At 45.5% G+C, this 16,764-nt stretch overlaps 1 protein-coding gene across 4 annotated transcripts in view; it reads right to left on the bottom strand.

Moving 5' to 3' along the window:
• Positions 1 to 16,764, bottom strand: part of LOC146821434 (uncharacterized) — an 85,899-nt gene that overhangs the window by 38,904 nt on the left and 30,231 nt on the right. For all 4 annotated transcript variants that reach the window (XM_085612376.1, XM_085612375.1, XM_085612378.1 and 1 more), the window contains exon 5: positions 3,178 to 3,291. In XM_085612376.1, the coding sequence (XP_085468502.1) occupies positions 3,190 to 3,291 (102 nt within the window). In that variant the 3' untranslated portion in view covers positions 3,178 to 3,189. The remainder of the gene's footprint in view (positions 1 to 3,177; positions 3,292 to 16,764) is intronic.

Below are 16,764 nucleotides of genomic sequence, written 5' to 3'. Positions count from 1 at the left end.
GCCTCTTCATGCCAGTGGTGACCAAGAAACTCTGTACTCGAGAGTTAGGACACTTACTGCTAAGTCCCCTTTCCAGGACAAGAAACCTGTGAACTTCAACAAAGACTGACAGAAAGGCTGTTGACTGGTCCCTCTCTAAAGGGAGGGAGATGACCAACTGATCATTAGGGACATTGGAAGTGCCCCTGCAGGAGGAAAACACTGCTCAGAAGAAGAGAGCCCTTGTAGGATCTGAGGAACACTGCTACACAAGAGAAGGACCGCACCAGTCTAGGAGGGTGAGGCCTTGGGATCCAAAAGTGATGCTGCATTAGGAGCGAGATTGTACATTGTACACCCCACCTCCTCCTCCCCCCCCCCGGACGGAATGTACAGAGGAACTTGTGTTCCACCGAAGTTCCTTTGCAAGACCAAGTTACATGAAGTCTTTCAATGCTAAGAGACCAAACCATGGCCCATGGTCCCACAGAAAGGGAAAGAGTGCTCCAAGAGAAACACATTACCTAAGTACCCAAGTACTCACCACTGGAAAGAAGAATCAGCACCCCACTTGTTTGAGTGGTAGATTTTGCATCTGGTACCAAGGAGGAATCTGAGCTGCAAGATCTGATGACTTCACCACAGCCTCATTGAGCAGTGGTGACACCTCTTCCACTCACCTACTATGCGGCGCCAGCACCATAGTTGCTGGGTGCACACCATTTGCCAAGTCAGATAGATGAACATTGCTCTTGGCACTCTGTGGGCGGTGCAATACACACCACATACAGTGATGCTGCCCTGCTCGCAAAATGCACCTCTAATGGACTAACGAGAAAAGGAAAAGGAAAAGTTTGAAACCTGGAGAATCCAGGAAGGGGAGAGGAAAGGGGGGACTCATTGTAGGGGAGGTAATATCACGAAGTTCTGGCTTTAGACCAAGTAATTTTTCCTACAAGACCTTCCGGAACCCAAATCTTGTACTAGTGATAAGGAGCACTCCAAAAGATGCCTCTTTGCCAGAAGCAGATACAATCCTTGCACCCTGTTCAAGTAGGAATAAGTAGCGGCTCATATAGGGCATGCTGCGTAACGGTGAGGCGGGGCGGGGGAGGGGCAGGGTGGAGGGGTAGCAAACATGGATATACGACGGAACGGAGGAACGTAATAATTACTTTCCACCGTTCCTTCCTATGTCTGTGTTTGCAACCCCCACCCCGTCCCGCCCCGCCCCACCGCCCCGCAGCACGGCCTATACGAGCCTCTACTGGTAGGAATATTGTATGAATAATTCAAAACGTTACTTACATCCAGACAAGAAGAAAGCTTATTGTGGTATAGTTTATCTCTGTTTTCCTAAATTGGGCCCTACATGGTCATATGCTACTTTAGACCAGCAGAAGGGGGGTGCTGGTAGAATTATTTGCTGCATATTATGATTTAGTAAAGACAATCTGGCAGCCGCAAAGCATTTCGAAATATTCACATATAGTCAACATGTAGGAACTTAACTCTAATGTAGTGTTCTTGGAAAGGAACATACAATTTGCATGGTGAACTTTCTTGTCATACATTGATTTTATTATATTTTTAAGCCTCAACTTCAGGATGTTAAGTGATGTGTGAGATACTATACCTGCTTATTTGCATCGCGCAATATGATATTAATTGCCAGTGCTGAATGGGGGGGTATAATACCACTGCCCTTCCTCAACAATGGTAATAAATACAATGTTATTTTCTATGCATCTTTATAAAAGGTCTATTCTAAGCTGTATTTCAACTGTAGTAGTTTTTTAACCAAACCTTTGACACGAGGCATTAAATCCATGCAGCGTTGTGAAGTTGATTGACTAAGCTTTGTGGGTATTAGTAGAATTGTTCTTAAATTTATTGTAATATGCAATCTGTGAGTGGGGCAGCACGCAGTGTCTTGGCACATTAATTGGGCTGTTTTATTGTGGTCACTTGGAATTTGTTTTAAATGACTGAATCTATGTTTATTTGTACACTTGTTACAAATAACATGTTTTATTGACCCACGTTAATATTCCATGCACAGCATTAACAGTGCTGAGCCCTGGAAGTGACTGACTAGTGGCAGCACAACATGAACTTATTCCGGTGCTAGCTTGCCTGTCCGTTGTGCTTTCCGCCTACTGGTCTCACACAATGCTCTTTCAGTAGCAGCTGGCACGCGCCTGCCTGCTCCTGACATAGCATAGCCAATGTGGGGGCAAGAACCTTCCATTCATTGGTCAACCAGAACGGTTCCCTTGGCAACTGGAGTTCGGCGCGTGCCTCTTTGTTTCAGACCGCGTGCCTAGTGACTTTGCAGGTGCCCAGAAAAACTATCCTAAAGAGGGGGTCACGACCCAATGAACTTTCAGATGTTGCAACAAATTAAGGGCCAACACTATTTTTTCTTATATTAAAACGGATTCAAGAATTGCACAAAACAACATTTCAAGGCAAATGTTTCATACATTATTCTTGTATTGATTTTACACACATAACACGCTAACACCAGTTATTTTTTCTGTTTGTTTTCTGCAAAGTATTGAGACAAATCGACCATTTCGTCAAGGTTTTAACGAAGCGTTTTTTGAATACTCACAATGCAATTTACATCTACAAAATATCTGCTGTTCAGAAATCAATATTTACAAGTTTAAACCGATACTGTATGTTGAATCTACACAGCTGATGCTTTATTAAGAGTGTAACGAAAAAAATAGTTGTGTCACAAATCATGCAAATAATTCATTGTGTTGGTTCTTCTATAGTATGTTTTCTTCGGATAAGAAAATCAGCACTTTTCCATTACTCGTCGAGTTTAAGAACTAATCCACGTCATCCCGTGTTTGCTAATCTGGTTGTAATTTTGCGATGCCTTTTTTGGCACACGGCATTATGCCCAGAAAAATTGACAACTCAAAACATTATACAAACGAATATTATCAGGGGCGCAAAACTATTACTTGACCTAACAAGGACCTGACCTTTCGGTCATATTTGTGTACCGTGCCTAGTGTGTGTAATAGCATCTGCTGTGTCATTTCCCATTTGGCTAGGCGTAGGTAGAAAAAAACAGTGTAAACGAAGGACAACCACTTCATACTGTTCCAGAAAATCATTTTTTATGTTCATATTTGCAATTTAGATGAGCTCAATTCCTTTCACTTCTGTCCCACTGACCTCTGACCCTAGTCACAGCTCAATTTGAAAGCAGCCCGAGGAGGTAAACGTGTGTCTCGTGAGACCACACCGCAGGTCGAAGGTTCTGCTTCGGGTCAAAGGTCTATTGGCTGGCTAGTGGGGGAGAAAAAAGAAAATGGTAAATGGCCAGAGTTACTTTCATTAATATTTCCAAGAAAACAACAGCATTTTTATATTTTCCACAGCATGATTCACATTCGGTAGCAGTATTTATTGTATTAAAACATTAATTTAACTTCAAACGAAATTTTTCATAAAGATATTAGAGAAGTGATTGTTTTTGAGGCGAGAGCTAAGTGTACGCACTAGGTTGAACAGTATTACATATGAAAGTGCTCACTATAAACAAATATTTTCCTGTGCTCTTGGCTCCCTCTTATGGCTTGTTTCATGAATTTCAGGTGCATGAGTATAATTGTGATGTATGTTATAGTTATTGCAAAATGCACATGCTGGATTTCGAATTCACGACTCTGCAGTTGTCTTCCTGAATGGCTTGTGATCGCCAACACCTTAAAAATACCCCAGACATCCTCAAAGCTAATCCTATTTCAATTAATTTGTTAAAGTTAGGGGGTGTAGGCCATAGAAAGCACGAGCCAGATAAGTACATGGTCGAAAATCCTACAATACTGATGTGCCATTTTATAGCAATTCATGCATTAGAGGGTACTTTATGTCATATGTATCTGTGTTTACACAGTGAAAGCCTAGCTACAGATTAAGTGTGCCCTGAAGCGGGTTAAAAGTCACCAGGGGTTGGTGGAGGAGGGAAGGATGGGCTGGGGGTAGAACAGCGAAAGTGGCAGAGGAGCAGAAGCTGAAGGGATAGTTGGAGTGTGGCTTTGGGGAGTGGGCATGGTAGCAAGTGAGGTCGATAGGAGTAGGCATTATTCTTTTGCACCTGTGTCTCGAGTGATTACACTGAAATAAGGTATTGCTTCAATAGTAGTGTCTGAGCTATTTTCTTTTTCTGAAGGGTAGAGGTGGCCATTTCTGGATTTCCACCGGGGTGAAATTTCACACACTCAACGCAAAGCAGAGTAGGACTGATATATTTCCCTTTCCTTCCTGTACTTCTTGGATTCCAATCCTCCTATGCTGCCCACACGTCTTGTGGAGGCCTCTGGACATGTTGATTTTGTTTTCTATGTGTGGTGGGGTCCCACAGGTCTTGGGCGGGCAAAGGGAACCAGTGTAGTTCTCTAAGAGTTGGAGCTATACTCTTACATTTTCTAAGAAATTTGAATGCAGAAGTTCACTGCAAGACAATGGGGGCACAGATGATTCTCACCGATGCCAGCCATGAAAGCACTGCCACCATAGGAATGGCATGTCACCATGTCAGTTGACGTCAAACAATCTGAAGCCAAGGATCTTAATAATATAGAAACCCAAGAATATTTTGCTGTCCTTGAAATCTGGTGTAAAGTCATTTTGAATTCTTTCATCATATTGTTTATGAACTTGATGAAGATTGCTTGCCTCGGAGGTGAGAAACAAATAAAACTGAGACCAAGTTCAGAGTGAGAGAGGTCTTGAAAATCCATTCTTGAGTGGCTGCACGACAATTCTTCAGGCATCTGATGTCATGGCCAGATCAGATCCACAAGCAGAATTGGGCCAGGAACTAGGTGCAATTTTATTCTGACTGTGATGGAGAAGAGGTCGGATAAACAAGGCAGGTCGCTCTGGCCAAAGCTTTACCTTCTGACTCAGGGCCTGATTACGACTTTGGCGGTGTGATAGTGGGCCGTCGCGCCAGTACGCCGCTCCCACAATGCCAAAGCCGCCAGCCGCCCGCCCACCAGATTACGAGCCATTTCATGGTCTGGCGGGTGGCGCGGCAGTTCAGAGCAGAGCAGTGCTTAATTTGAGCCGGTGCTTTCCGGTGCTGAGCACCGGCACTTAATTGGTTTCCGGTGCTCGGCACCGGCACCTAATTGTCAACACCAAATTTAGGGCAGTCTGCCACAAGGTGGCGCTGCTCATGTAATTTAGAGATGAGCAGTATAACAGTTGTTTAAGGAAACAATATACATTAAAAGATTGGTAATATCTGCCTTCCCAGCCATTCCTTTAGCTGTGGGGACCTGGGATAATGCGAACTGTCGCATTTACATGCGAGAGAGATGGTATGTAGTTGTTTTGGCAGCAATGACAAGGGTGATGGGTGGTGCAAGCTGCAGTGGTCTCCTGGTCAGAGCCCCGGCACCTAATATTTTACAAATTAAGCACTGGTTCAGAGGCTCATATGTGAGCCTTTGAACTGCAGTGCCGAAGCAAGTTCCTGCACGGCATAGACTTTTCAGTCCATGCCTTGCAGGAATTGAGGTGCATGCACATAAGGGGGCACACCATGTTCCCCCCCTGCATGTACCCCCAGGCCCTGAGGCAACAGGGGGCCTTGTAGGGCTCCCTTAGTTTCCCCACCGCCAGCATTTTCATGGCGTGAGCACCACCATGAGACTGCTGGCGGTGAGGAAACTTGTAATATGCTTGGCCGTGCCGTAGCGGCACCGCCAAGCATATTGTAGCCTCAGACCATCCCGATCCCTGGTGGTTGCGGTGGTCCTATGGAGGTCCAACTACTGTTGTCGTAATACGGGAGTCAGACCGTTAGTACGGGGGTCCCTGACCGCCACTGCAGGTTTGTCGGTCCAATGGGCCACCAAACTCGTAATTAGGCCCTTAGTCTTTTTATAAAAGCTAAAGTCCTTCAGTGCGGTAAGGATGAAAGCTGAAGCCGACGAGGAAACCTCAAAGTTGGATACATTGTTGACAAGCTTACACTGAAGACATTGGTTTTGGTGCCTAAAGCTTTGTAAAGGACAGGGCTAGATGTCATAGCAATTAAGGTGCACTATTTGCTCAACAAGAGAAACAGGAAGAAACCTCACCTGTACAAACTTTGTTTATATTCTTTCGAGTAACCAATATCTTATTAAGTTATTGACAGTTGTGGGTAAGTGATTGCTTGTCGCCTGGAAGGAATTCATGTGTTTCCTTATCTTACAGTTTATGTACTTGTTAGATTACTAAGTATTCAGAGCACATATTTCACTGATGAATCACTGAAGGCAGTTACTGACCTCAAAATAAGTAATCTAGCTTGGTTATTTCCTTATATACAATATAGATGTTGCATTTGTATTTCAGCTGTACCTAGAGTTTCACCAATCCGTAAAGAGATGGGAGTACAGAGAATGGCACATGGTGTATCTTTGTCATAGTAGGGGTAGTGTACCATATTAGGTCTAATGTACTGGAAATTAAAAGGTGAAAAGCTAAAAGAGTTTGTTCTCGTTTTAGACATCTGCACCTCTAGAGAGCATGTTGTGCCCCGCTGTAACATAGCTCGTGTGTCTGATTTTCTATGTCTTGTACCACTTTCCTTTACCCAAATCCACTGCTGTATAGCATTGTATTCTCTGCATGGTTATCAGTTGGTTGGAGGAAGCGAGGATAGGGGCGTCATTCCTTTTGGATTTGGCTTACCAGGTTACTGCAAATCTGACAGTTTGATGCCTCATCCTGGTCCAAGGTTTTACCTTCAGACTTAGAGTCAGAATTACAATTTAGGCGACACGTTACTCTACCACAAACATGGTGTTGGAATCAGGAGCCATTCAGTATTTTGGCACTGGAGCAGAAAAACAAGAGATCAGCCACCTGACCCTTGGAGCATATTGCCAGTCTTTGGATGCCAGGCAGAAGTCACATGTTAGGAGTCTTCTTTATTCAAGCTGGGGATTATTTTTCAGAAGTAGTTTCCTCAAGTGCAGGAATGTTCTGAAGATACAGAGGTAATGTGTGACTATGCACTAGCCACCCAAACCTGACTACTTTCTCGCCCTATGCACACCCGCTTCTGAAGAACTTGCTCTTCATTTTACTGTGGAAGTTACCAGAAGCTCTAAATCTAAGATGGCTGAAATATTCTTCCACCAGAAGGGCCTCAGGTTCTTTTGATAATCTTCTATTTATATGAGGTACCGGACCCTCTGTCAGGGTTCAAACTGTTTCTACAACCTGCTGAGGTTTGTGTCAAAGGGGTCTAGGAGGGTGCTCAGAATTAATGGGAGTGGCCCAACTTAGCATCCCCAAATCAAAATTGGTAGTGCTAAGGTTGCCCTTTTTTCTTCCAAATGTTCCTGTCCACTCCCAGATGGCTAATTCCTGCTATGTTATCAGTTGTTGACAAAACCCTTGCCTTCCTGGGTACAGACACCAAGCTATCGAGAACTTGAGGGCTGGTCTCCATGTAGGAATGTGCAATCAGCATCTGGAGATGAAATTAGTGCAGAACAGATCCTAAGCCAGTTTTGGCTCAGGCTGCACAAAGTACACTTTTATATTATTACCTTTACACAAAAGTGATCAAAAATCTGTTTTCTCTATTAAATTAGATTTTGAAAACCGAGCGGAAAGCAATTCTATGCTATTTTTATGGCATTCCTTAAGTGGAGATGTGATATAAAGGTTTTAGTCACACATAGGCCTGCTCCTGGAGAATGCAGCTGTACATACACAGAGAAAAAACATTTAAGCATTCATTCACTGTGAGGCACACTTTTCAAATATGTAGTGGGTAATTAATTTTTATATATGCAGCACTCTGTACAGTGAGCGTACAAGACACATTTTAGGGATGACTGATAAATATAAAAAATAATTTGTTTACATGGCAAAGTAACCTTTCCTCTTCGTGTGACACTGCAGTGCTTTCAAACTGCAGATCATGCTAAGCACAGTGGTGATCCTGGAGGACATGTATTTTTGTCGTATATGTGGGTGATGTAAATGCACACTGCAGCTCACATATAACATTTAACATCCACGTCTACCATGGCCTTCCAGGAATGTTTAATAGGCCAATTGTTTGAAACATGTTTTAACAGTGCCATTTTAGTGCCAGAGCACAATCACTGTGGCACTGAATAGCTGTGTGACAGGGTACAAGTCCTAATACAAGAAAAAACAAGATCCAGAAAAAGGTAAAAGAAATGGTATGGCGATGCAGAAAAGCAGATTTACTCCACATGGCTCCAGGTCACAAGGAGAGACAGCACCAGAATGTTGACATCAACAACTGTAGGAATACAAACTACTCTAGGAGACCTGAGTCATCTGGCCTCCAAGAGTTGCAGTATCTGGAACCCACTGAAATTGACACAGCATTGTCATGCAAAATGCCAACAATAAAATATCATGACACACACATATCATGGTAAAGACATACAATACAAATATATTGACTGCACATACTTATAATATAATACACAAAACTATGATTTTGTGGTAGAAAATAACATTTTAGTCGTAATTTTGTCTTTTTCTTTATAATTTATATTACTATAATTTGAAATACAAGGTAAATTGCTTTTTTTATCAAACTAATATATTTTAAAGAAATATATACACCCATAAATTTACATACACTTAAATTTTTTAGCTTCCAAAAAATTGTCTTTAAAATAAATACAACTTTAAGAAAACATTTATAAAGTAAATAATTAATAAAATATAAAATGCCATGTAAAGAATCACAGGTTTCTCAAGACCCTTCTCGCACCTCTGTTGAAATTATACTATTTTATAAAAATAATTTGTTATGTTTGCTCATCTGCTTCATAATTCAATAATGCATTCATCTAAAGTTCATAAAATGGCACACACTGAATTGGAAACAATAATACACTGGGAGAAACAGACACAGTATAAAAACACATGCTGCATGACGTTTGCAAAACATCAAAAGCAACAGGATGTCACCATGACACCTCATCATGGCATACGAACAAAGCTCCAAGTTGGTCACACGCAAGTTAAACCCACAGCTCAGAAAATATAACTTCTGCAGCATGGCCAGCTGTGGAAAAAAAGTCTAGAGAATATGTTTGCCGTCACTGGTGTGCATGAGAATCAGGTCCACCTAAGAAGAGGTCCTCCACCATATGGGTTTGAAAAGCTAGAACTGCCAATGGCCTTCTAAACAGAAATCAATTAAAAGAGAAAGTAGCACAACCATAAGACAAATTCCAGGCTTCCTGTTAAGTCCCAAGCACCAACATATTGTAGTCATGAATGTTCGATGCCAACTGTGAGGTAACTTCACTTATGAGATTATGGACTAGACAATACCCGTCTCCAATTCACCAACTGGAATCATGGAGTCAAAACAACTATGCAATGAAGCTGTAAGTTTATCACAACATTAGAATACAAAACACATGACAGCAAAAGAACAAGAGAACGCAGGCATGCTACCCCAAAGCCTACTTAGGCCTACTTAGAATGGCCAGTAAAGTGCTTCCTCCCCTTCCTCCCCAAGCTAAGAAAGTCCTAGACCAATCATTGATACTCTCAAGGATAGACTTTGGAAATGCACTTTAGTTGGGGGCCACGATTGCAGTAATCACTAAACTGAAAAAGGTCCAGAATGGTGCGGCTAGACTACTGTTGGGAATACAAAACCGCGTCTCAGCCAAAACTGCCCTTCGCTCCCTTCACTGGTTGCCAGTGAAAGAAAGAGTTAGCTTTAAGGCCCTCTGTGTCGTCCACAGGTCCCTGCAGGGGAACGGGCCACCTTTAATTTCGGCCATGATCCGCCCCTACAAAGCGAGTAGGAAACTCTGCTTGGACGAACTCCACTTAGTCGAAGTCCAGAAGCGGCGGTCGTCTCTTTTCCCTCAATGCAGCCAAACTCTGGAATGCACTGCCTCTTCAACTCCGCAGGGAACCCAACCACCTTGTTTTCCGAAAGCAACTGAAAACTCTTTTGTTTCCCTAAAACCCCGTCTCTAATTACTTGTCTTGCTCAGCGCTGGGAGACCTCTGGGTAGCCATGAGCTATACAAGTGTCCTTTTCATTTCATTTCAAAGCAGCACAAACAATGGTACACAAGAATATCAAGTGGTGCTGAAACAATTTTCAGAGTGGGGGTGCTGCAATAAATATTACATCCCTGAACTCAAAGGGACTGTGAAAAGTCCAGGTTTTGCACAAAGAACAAGTGTAGCAAATGAGGCACACCCATTCAGCAAGAGAGAGGTAAGGTTGTAGTAAGTAGGTGACGGTGAATTTTGGAATAAACTGTCACAAATATATCACTAAAGCATGGCATGGTAGCTCATTGTCATTTACCGATAACATACTTTTCATTGGCATGGCCACTAATTTTGCACAGACATAGGGCCCGATTCACAGAATTAACTTAAGACAAAATCCTAAACTTACTACTTTTGGTATTCACAGAATGCACTTACTACTTTTGGTATTCACAGAATGCACTTACTACTTTTGGTATTCACAGAATGGATTTACGACTACTAACTTTACGTCCGCACTCGGGCCGGAAATACCGGCCCGGAGGCAGAGCTTCCGGCCCGGAGGCGGAGCTTCCGGCCCGGAGGCGGGGCTTCCGGGCCGGAGGCGGAGCTTCCAGCCCGGAGGTGGGGATTCCGGCCAGTGGCGGAGATTTAGCCATGGCCAAAATCTCCACCTCTGGCCCGGAAGCTCCGCCTCTGGGCCAGAAGCCCCGCCTCCGGGCCGGAATTTCCAGCCCGAGTGCGGACGTAAAGTTAGTAGTCGTAAATCCATTCTGTGAATAGCAAAAGTAGTAAGTTTATTCTGTGAATCGCAAAAGTAGTAAGTTCATTCTGTGAATACCAGAAGTAGTAAGTGCATTCTGTGAATACCAAAATGGTACTAAGTTTAGGATTTTGTCTTAAGTTTGTTCGGTGAATCGGGCCCATAGTGTTACTGTTAAAACTATGTAGCCACAGACAATAATGTGTGGAAATCTGATTTCAGAGATTATTTGTCATTTGGGCATCACAAAGTAAAGTGTCTTGCATTGGTTCGATCCTATATATCTTTGTTTCCATCCCAGTTTAGGACCGAAAAAAGCACTTAATTTGTGCTTGCCAAGGTGCTGATGAATTTTGAAATATTTGTACAGTTTATTTATAGCTATTTAAGTTTTGTTGGATGTTAGAAAAAAAGGCATCCTTCAGCCTTTGCTTTCACACCAGCAAGAATGCCACCAAAACGGACAACAGCAACCACCTCAAGTGCATCCTGATCAACACCTGCTCCGTCCACAGGCACGCTGTGGAACTCTGGAACCTCCTCGACACCGCATCTCCAGACGTCGCCTTCCTCACGGAAACCTGGATGAACGCCTCCTCAGCCCCCGACATCGCCATAGCCATCCCGGACGGCTACAAGATCGTTAGGAGGGACCGCGTCAACCAGACCGGAGGAGGGATCGCCATAGTACACAAAGACACCATTCGCATCTCGACTGACTCCATCGACGCATTCAACGCCGCCGAGCACCTGCACTTCCAGATCCACACCGACCCCAAGACCACCCTCAGAGGCACCCTCATCTACAGACCCCCGGGACCGCGCACACAGTTCTGCGAAGACATCACGGACTTCATCAGCCCACACGCCCTCCCCTCCACCGACTACATCCTCCTCGGGGACCTCAACTTCCACCTGGAGAACAACAACGACCGCAACACCACCGCCCTGCTGGACAACCTCGCCAACCTCGGACTCAAGCAACTGGTCAACACCCCCACCCACTACGCCGGCCACACGCTCGATCCCGTCTTCTCGTCCAGCAAGCACATCACCTTTAGCCACTCCACTGGACTTCACTGGACTGACCACAGCTGCGTCCACTTCAGCTTCAGAAAGAACACGGTCCACCATCACCCGAAGCAGATTCCCCACAGAAACTGGAGCAAGATCACCGCCGACCAGCTCGCCACCTCCCTCAGCCAGAGCCTACCTGTCAGAACAACGGACCCCAACACAGCAGCCCGCAACCTCACGCAGTGGCTGACCTCCTGTGCCGACGACCTCGCCCCACTGAAGAACCCGCTCACCAAGCCCAGAAGCAAGAAGGCCACCTGGTTCACCGACGAACTCAAGGGCTCCAAGAAGGCCTGCCGCACCCTCAAGAAGGCCTGGCTCCTCGACAAGACCGCCGACAACATGACCGCCCTCAAACTCGCCACCCGCAGACATCACCAGCTCATCCGCACCACCAAGAAGAAATCTCTGAAGGAAAGACTGGACAACAACGCCCATGACAGCAAGGAGCTCTTCAACATCGTCAAGGAGTTCTCCAACCTCAGCACCAGCAACAACGACATCACTCCCTCTCAGGACCTCTGCGACTCCCTCGCCTCGTACTTCCACCGAAAGATTGCCGACATCCACAACAGTTTCGGCGCTCCACCCCCGCACCCATCGGTCGAACCTATGCACCCCGCCAGCACCCTCCAGACATGGACCAAGGTGACCCCCGAAGACACGACCCGCATGATGAACACCATCCACTCCGGATCTCCGACCGACCCTTGCCCCCACCATGTCTTCAACAAAGCAGCCTCCACCATCGCACCCCAACTCCGAGACGTCATCAACGCCTCCTTCGACACAGCCACCTTTCCAGAGAGCTGGAAGCATGCCGAGCTCAGTGCACTGCTGAAGAAACCAACAGCAGACCCTACCGACCTCAAGAACTTCCGCCCCATCTCGCTCCTTCCTTTCCCCGCCAAAGTCATCGAGAAGGTCGTCAACAAGCAACTGGCCGCCTTCCTCGAGACGAACGGATCCCTCGACCCTTCGCAGTCCGGATTCCGAGCCAACCACAGCACCGAGACCGCCCTCATCGCGGCCACCGACGACATCCGAGCCCTGCTCGACAACGGTGAAACAGCGGCACTAATCCTCCTAGACCTCTCCGCAGCATTTGACACTGTCTGCCACCGCACCCTAGTCCAATGCCTCAACGACACCGGCATCCAAGGGAAGGCTCTGGAATGGATCACCTCATACCTCGCCGGCAGAATACAGAGAGTACGCCTCCCTCCATTCCATTCGGAAGCCACCGAAGTCATCTGCAGCGTCCCGCAAGGATCATCTCCCAGCCCCACCCTCTTCTACGTCTACATGAAACCCCTCGCGGCCATCGCACGCCAACACAACCTCAACATCATCTCCTACGCCGATGACACCCAGCTGATCCTCTCCCTCACCAGAGACCCCGACACCGCCAAAGCCAGCCTACACGAAGGGATGAAAGACGTCGCCGAATGGATGAACATCAGCCGCCTGAAATTGAACATGGACAAGACAGAAGTGCTCATCCTCGGATCATCGCCCTCCGCATGGAACGACTCCTGGTGGCCCCCGGCCCTCGGCACCGCACCCAAACCAACGGACCACGCACGCAACTTGGGCTTCATCCTGGACTCCTCCCTTTCGATGACCAGACAAGTCAATGCGTCTCCTCATCATGCTTCCACACCCTCCGCATGCTCCGCAAGATCTTCCGATGGATCCCGACCGTAACCAGGAAGACGGTCACCCAGGCCCTCGTCACCAGCAAACTGGACTACGGAAACACCCTCTACGCTGGAACCACAGCCAAGCTTAAGAAAAGACTTCAGCGCATCCAGAACGCCTCCGCCCGACTCATCCTGGACGTCCCCCGATGCAGCCACATCTCGAACCACCTGAAAGACCTGCACTGGCTCCCTGTCAACAAGAGGATCACGTTCAGACTCCACACCCACGCACACAAATCCCTCCACGACCTGGACCCAAGGTACCTCAACGACCGCCTGACCTTCTACACCCCGACCCGCCAGCTACGATCCGCGAACCTCGCCCTCGCCGCCGTTCCTCGCATCCAGAGAGCCACCGCCGGAGGAAGATCCTTCTCCTACCTGGCAGCCAAAACGTGGAACTCCCTGCCCGTCCACCTGCGGCTGACCCAGGACCACCTGGCCTTCAGGAAACAGCTCAAGACCTGGCTGTTCGAGCAGTAGCAGACCCCCTCCCCCAGGCGCCTTGAGACCCTTCCGGGTGAGTAGCGCACGGTAAAAATTCCATGATTGATTGATTGACAATATTCACCTTGCAAATTTCTATAACTTTGCAATCAGAAAAATAAAAGTAAACACTGGTTTCTATATTAAAAGATGATCAACAATATGTCAGAAAACAAAGCCTGAAATTTGTCCTCTGTCTTTGAATACACAGCAAATGGGACAAGATAAAAACAAACTTTAAAGGCATCTTTAATACTTCATTCAGCTTCCGCACTCCAGCATGGTTGGTTTAGGAGTGCTGCAGCACCCCCGGCACCCCTACTTCCATTGCCTATAAACAGCCGCGGCCCGTGGAGGGAGTTCCGTGGGGCAGAGAGGCGGGGCGGGGGTACTATAAACCGGAATATGGATAATTGGAGGTAAGTAAACAATTAAATAAATAAAACGAATTTCGTAGCGCGCGCTGCATCGCAAAATGCAATGCAGCGCGTGCTACTAAATTCGTTTTATTTATTTAATTGTTCACTTACCTCCAATTATCCATATTCCGGTTTTTAGTACCCCCCCACCCTGTCCCTCCCCCGCCCCGCCTCTCTGCCCCACGGAACTCCCTCCACGGGCCGTGGCTGCCTATAAGAATACCTAGGAATAATTTCCAGTGGAAAAAGTGCTTATTGCAAACCCGAAAATGCACACATGTACAAACAAATGTATAGCCAGTCACACATGTATCCCTTCACCAGTAAAGCAGATGGTTAGCAGCATGAAGGACAGAAGAAATACACTAATGAAAAACAGGCATTGACAAAGCCTTCTGGAAATTATTAGTTTGTTATGGTTTTTGCAAAACGTTATTGTTTGGGAATATGCCAGGCTCTCATCAATCTAAAAAATTGTGGTGCAAAAAAAGCACACATTACCATAGAACTCCATGGCGCTGAAGAGAATTAATTTGTGTATGGATGTGTTCCTTGTAAAAAGGCAGCATGCAGTAATTCAAAGTGAAGTTGGCCAATGGCTGAAGTGGGCTGATATATAGGCCCCTAATGCATGCTACGGTGGGTGGAAAAAACATTACATGACACCAACCACAGACTAATTAATGAATTCTGTCTCAAACCCTAAAAGTAACTATGTTATACACATAATTTTAATAAAATCAATAGGTGTTGGCAAGCACAGAGCTAAAAATTTATAAATCAATGTGGCATTGGCTGCCAGCCTCTTGCCTTTGGGAAAGAAAGAAAGAAGGAAGGAAAGGGAAGAGAAAGAAAGAAAGAAAGAAAGAAAGAAAGAAAGAAAGAAAGAAAGAAAGAAAGAAAGAAAGAAAGAAAGAAAGAAAGAAAGAAAACGACTAAACAACAAATACCTTATTACAGGACAGTTTTAAATGAACACAGTCTGGTATGAAATAGTAGCAGCCAGAAAAGCAAACACTCCAAAAGGAATTTACAACAGCGTTGACAGGAGATGGGATCTGATAAAGATGGAATGTGCCTCAGAAGCGTCCTGCTATCTCATCAGGCTCTAAACACAAACGCCACACCACACTTTTCAAATAAAAACAAAAACACTGGCGCTGAAGGTAACTAGCTTGTGTGCCAATGTGCTCATTGTGAGAATGCAAAATGCAGTCACTCAGAATGTCAAAGTGAAGTTAAACAGTGACTTAAGTAGGCTGCCCCACTGCCCCATGTGTAGCACAGTGTATGCTGATGATACTCAGATTGCTGTGTTGATCTCAAGTAATGTGGAGGAGGTTGCTGAACTGTTCAATAGGTGCCTTTGTCAGCTGGATGAGTGGCAACTGATTAAAGCTGAACTCACAAAAAACAGAGGTCCTCCTTTTTGGAAAAAGAGATAGCTTTCAGCAACGGATCACAGTGGCCTCAGTCCCTGTGCTCTTCCCCCCCACCCCACCAGTTTCTAAAGTAAAAAACCTAGGGATCACCTTTGATGCCGATTTGTCATTCATGGGTCAGAGCAACAAACTGAACTTGTCTTGTTTTTACATGTTGAGAATGTTGAGGAGGGTGTTGCCATTTATTCCCTCTGATCTGCAAAAATCAGTTTTCCTCTATCTAGTTCTAGCTAGAAATCACTATTGTAATGCCCTTTATTTGGGCATTAAACAGAGGCTGTTAAACAAGCTCTAGATTCTGCAGAAAGCAGCCTGCTGCTTACTCAAGAAAATACTCAAGTTTAAGCCTGTATCGGGTGCTCTGGCGGAGCTTCATTGGCTCCCAGTCAGGAAAAGAATTGCCTTTAAGGCTCTGTGTTTGGCACACAAAGCCTTGCATGGAATTGGACCAGAGTATCTCAAAAGTAAATTCAGGTGGTACTCCCCCAAAACACTGCTACGATCTGCTGCCTCAAGTTCAGTGATCATTCCTAGAATCAAGAAAGCTTCATGGGCAGCCACAGTTTTGTCTATTCCACCTGTAAACTCTGGAACATACTGCCCATGCCTCTCAAAAGTCAGACTAACTTTCTCAGCTTTTGTAAGCTCTTAAAATCTTGGCTGTTCTCACTTTCCCTATAGCTCTTAATGTCCCCCCATTTATAGTATTAAGTTGGACTTAGGATAATGCTAGCACCAAGACGCCCTTCGCATTCGCGCACTTTAAAATTTCAAATCAAATCAAATCATGTTATATGCTGTAGTGGGCGGAAGCAAAATGTTAATGACACAACACACCAGTGGTT

Source organism: Triturus cristatus, chromosome 6 (assembly GCF_964204655.1).
Source record: "Triturus cristatus chromosome 6, aTriCri1.1, whole genome shotgun sequence".
Lineage (NCBI taxonomy): Eukaryota > Metazoa > Chordata > Amphibia > Caudata > Salamandridae > Triturus > Triturus cristatus.
This window is presented reverse-complemented; position numbering and strand designations above follow the sequence as displayed.